This window comes from Sphaeroforma arctica, assembly GCF_001186125.1.
Source record: "Sphaeroforma arctica JP610 unplaced genomic scaffold supercont1.1458, whole genome shotgun sequence".
NCBI lineage: Eukaryota > Ichthyosporea > Ichthyophonida > Sphaeroforma > Sphaeroforma arctica.
The window spans coordinates 10501-14741 of NW_014039100.1; the positions used below are offsets into that span (position 1 = coordinate 10501).

General features: G+C 38.7%; 1 protein-coding gene across 1 annotated transcript; it reads right to left on the reverse strand.

Annotated features, from left to right (window-relative positions):
- Positions 1 to 926: 926 nt before the first annotated feature.
- Positions 927 to 3617, reverse strand: SARC_10956 (60S ribosomal protein L13a). The gene is made up of 4 exons (XM_014294977.1): positions 3577 to 3617; positions 2682 to 2820; positions 2286 to 2440; positions 927 to 1675 (listed from the first exon to the last, which is right to left on the reverse strand). Exons 1-4 carry the CDS (start codon positions 3589 to 3591, stop codon positions 1379 to 1381), a joined length of 606 nt encoding a protein of 201 aa, XP_014150452.1. The 5' UTR covers positions 3592 to 3617; the 3' UTR covers positions 927 to 1378.
- Positions 3618 to 4241: the final 624 nt, after the last annotated feature.

Consider the following 4241-nt stretch of genomic DNA (forward strand, 5'->3'; position numbering starts at 1 on the left):
TACACACACACACACACACACACACACACATATATATATATATATATATATATATATATACATATATATATATGCACAGCTATCTATCTCTCTTTCTATATTTCAGAACTAGTCAGGAAGATTGTCTTTCCTCTATATATACATATTATATTAATTCATATAGCTATAAAATACGCATTGGAATCTATTTCAATTGCCGTGCACGCAATAGCGCCAAACGAGAACGAAAATGAAATGCTCTGGATCTATGTACAGATACTTCAAATCCTTGATACCTTTAATACGCCTGACAGGGTCCACGACCCTTCTGTCATTTGCCACACACGGATTGTGTGGTCACTGGAACAGGTCGCCAGTCGTAATCCATAATAATCATATGCTACGGAGTGCACTAAGTCTTTATGGCCCGTAGCCGTCACGTCAAACGCCTTCGCATTTTCATCAAAGACCATGATGAGATACACCTCTTCCTTAAGTCCAAGTCTACCTCAAACGAAGAAAAGACTTCCGCACTGACTCTTGCTTTCGCTGATAAGGTGAGCCTTAGGCTTGAGACTAGTTGGTATTTATTATATTTATACGCAGTCTTTTCATAGAGCCAATTCCAAAATCAAACACGGATGTATGTATTTTATATTTACCATTTAGAGTACATACTAAATACATAGTATTTAGTAGTAGTAGGCTGTCTACTCTCTCGAGTGTCTAATAGTAGTTAAGGAGAGTGCTATGAGTAGGCGCTCTTTTAAAATTCCTTTGCCCTCCTGGAGTCCTGGGGGTCGGGGGAGTGTGCCGTACTTATTTTATTTTATATTTTGCATGTGTGTGTATTTAAATATATACATGGAACTGTATATTTTTAGAAAAATGTTCCTTTTGGCGGCCTACACTTTGTTGTATCTTTGACTTCCAGCAGGTATCGATATATTTTAAACAGTAGACTCGTACATAAGTAACATGACCCGTAAAGCGAAGGCCGAAGAATTTTCAGCCCAGTAACAATTGTCAGAAAGTGCACACCGCTGTGTTTCTAATTGCTATTTTACGCACTGTGATGATAGTAATCGCTACCATCCCATCCACGCAAAATATTATGTATACTTGATCAAGCAAATATGAATAGATATTTTAAATTGTGGTTCGTACAGTCGTAGTATTGTTCAGCCACAACAATATCAGTATAATCTACAATAGGAAAACAATCATAAGCTTTTTTTAATAGCGAACTTTCCAAAGGTATGGCGAACGAAGCAGTATATTCCAGTCCTCAGATGAGGTAATACATCAAAGCAGTACGTTACTAGCACAAATTAGACAGTAGACGTAAACAAGGGACTGTAATTGCTCAAGTGATCAGAGATTTATAGTTACACAATGATTAGAAACCGTACTGCGCTAGCGATTCGTTTACACTCGCGAGTTCTGACTCCTTGTTCTTGATAGCTTGGGCTCTGTTAGCGATAGTCTTCTTCTTATCTGCGAAGTAAACCTCGGCCTTTTCTCTTCGCTTATCTTCAAGAGTGTTGACAATGTCAGCACACTTCCAGCCAAACTGGCTAGCGAGATCACCAAGCACAATGTACTTACGACGGGGAGCAAGACGAAGTACACGAAGGGCATCAGGGACGACCATACGCTTCATCTTGTCGTAAGGCTGGGGAACACCCTCGAAGATCTGAAAATTCAGAGAACCAATAATCACATTTAGGCAATCATCTTCATACATTTTGGTATAGATCAGCAGCAAAAAAATAATATATTTGGGCTGTTCAGCATTACGACTAATAAAGGTACGAGTAATTTTATATTACTAATATTTACAGACTATACCAATATTTAATCCACGATGAGATAACTATCAAAAACATTTTCATTGAACATATTCCGCGAAATAAAGTGGACAGCTGATAGGCATCATTGAGCGCACACTAAACACCACGTATTCCCACAAAACAAACAAGGTACTCGGCAAAAAGGCATACTCTCCGGTATGTGTCAGTATCCAAAAAACATATATCATAGCTTCTCTGAATGAATTCGAGTACTCCCATAACACCATTGTTAGAGGCCACCACGCCCACCGTGATGACAAACAACACTTACCCATACACTAGTAAACAGGAAATACCAATCAAGATCACAACAGAAATGAACATAAAAGACTCGGTAACAAACCAGTACAGTCAAGAAAGCTATTTGGCTTGAATACACATTCGAATATACAGATGCTTTCGCTATCAGACGATTGTCACGTATAAAACAATCCAAGTTTCAATTGTACTCACCTTCACGCGCTCCATGGCTGCCTCTCCACGCTTCGTCTTGTGAGGAATCATACCTCGCAACATGCGGTGAAACATACGAGCAGGGGCACGCTGATGATAGGGACCACGAGCGGGGTTGGAATTCATACGCTTCTTTTTGTATCTGGCGAATGTCACTGCCAGAAGCCAAGCATATGATATTAGAAGTTGAAAAAAATGCGTACGATACACTTCCAACTACTATATTCGACTTGTATCATCTCAACTTGTTCTTCGCTTTCATATCTAAAAATTTGTGCAAGCACAACGCATGTTAAAACAATAATTTTTGGTCAAAGTATTCTGAACTATCGGGCAGTTAGCCACGCAAACTCGCATATATAAACTCGATGTATATGACCGGTCTGACAGACTTACTCTTGTTACGGATCATGGAACCAGATAGCTCCAGACCTTCGGCACGCACAACAACAACTTTCTGACCAGAAAGAAGCTCCTTGGCGACAACAGAGGCCAGGCGACCACACAGGTGACCCCGAGCGTCAATAACGACGACCTACACATTGACAGGATGTTTAAAAGAGCAAACATACGTGAATATATGGAGTCGATGTTGCACTGCATCTACACGTAACGTTTGTTTTAGAACATCCGGCGGCCGTATTTTTTCAACTAGATACCATCCTACTTAAATCGCCTACGTTTCTAAACCGAATACATTGAGGTTGTCTAAAATAATTTCTACTTGAAAGAATATTTGATGCAGTGAACTGGAAAGTAAATTCAACGTTCATAGTGCATCGGCATTATGTCATCCGGGTTGGACGCATGCCGCAAACTGCTCGACGGCCGTGCTACTGTTTTGTTTCTATCGCTTGATTAAACGGATTGTGTTTGTTGATCGTATAAACTTGCTACTATTTGACGGAGCAGATAATGCGATGAACCGATATAGAATGCGGTATTGAAAATGACCCTGTACGCCAACTCGTTGGGTTGCTGATTTGCTGAGTGTCATGACGATACTACAAATATCTCCGGAAAGTGTATACTATCAAACGCGGCACTCTCACGGTGTTTTCGAATGTAGCGAATTTTCATTCGTATGCTGATGTTATGTTAGTTGTTAAGTTTTTGAAGATATCACGAAGCCATTTATAATGTTGAACACTCATGAAGCCAGCAACGCAATTTTCCGACTTAATTTCTCTCCACCCATGATGTTTATGCCACGATTTTAAGGATACACCGTCGTTCAGATTTCCGGACGTTGTATAGAGAATATTACTATTATCCAAACGCGGATACTAACCTTTTCGAACGTCATTCTTGATACTTCAAAAAATGAAAAGGCTATGCACTACTACCGTGCTGGATAATTATAAGTAATTACTTTAGATTCGAAACTGGAACAACGGGAGACAAATGCATGTGGCTGCAATACCTACTACAGAATTTTGGGATCATTTTTTTTGCAAACATATACTTCGAACTTCGAAGTTCAACACAAAATATATTTTTTCAATAAAATTCTTCAGGAATATTTGAAATATATTCGCGCGCGTGTGTAAAAATATTAAAATAAATAAATTTGTATTATAAAAATGAAGTTCCATGCTGACCTCCGTCCTATCCCCATCAAATATAAATAAAATAATAATAAAGACAAAAAAATTTGTGCACAACAACACAGCAAAAGCGAGCACTAAGAGAGTGAAATTTAAAACGTCGATTTCAATAGATAATAGGATGTTATGTATTTCTACGATGTATTCTAATTTAAGTCTTAAAAAATACCACCCTACTAATATTATATGCACATGTGCATGGAATGAAATTGTACTAACACTGAAGAGCTTGTACTGGCCACAAAGGGTCACTTCACATACACTAACGTGTACACATACGAAAACACGCACAACAACACACACAACACACACATACATACATACACGTGTACACACTCTCTCACATACA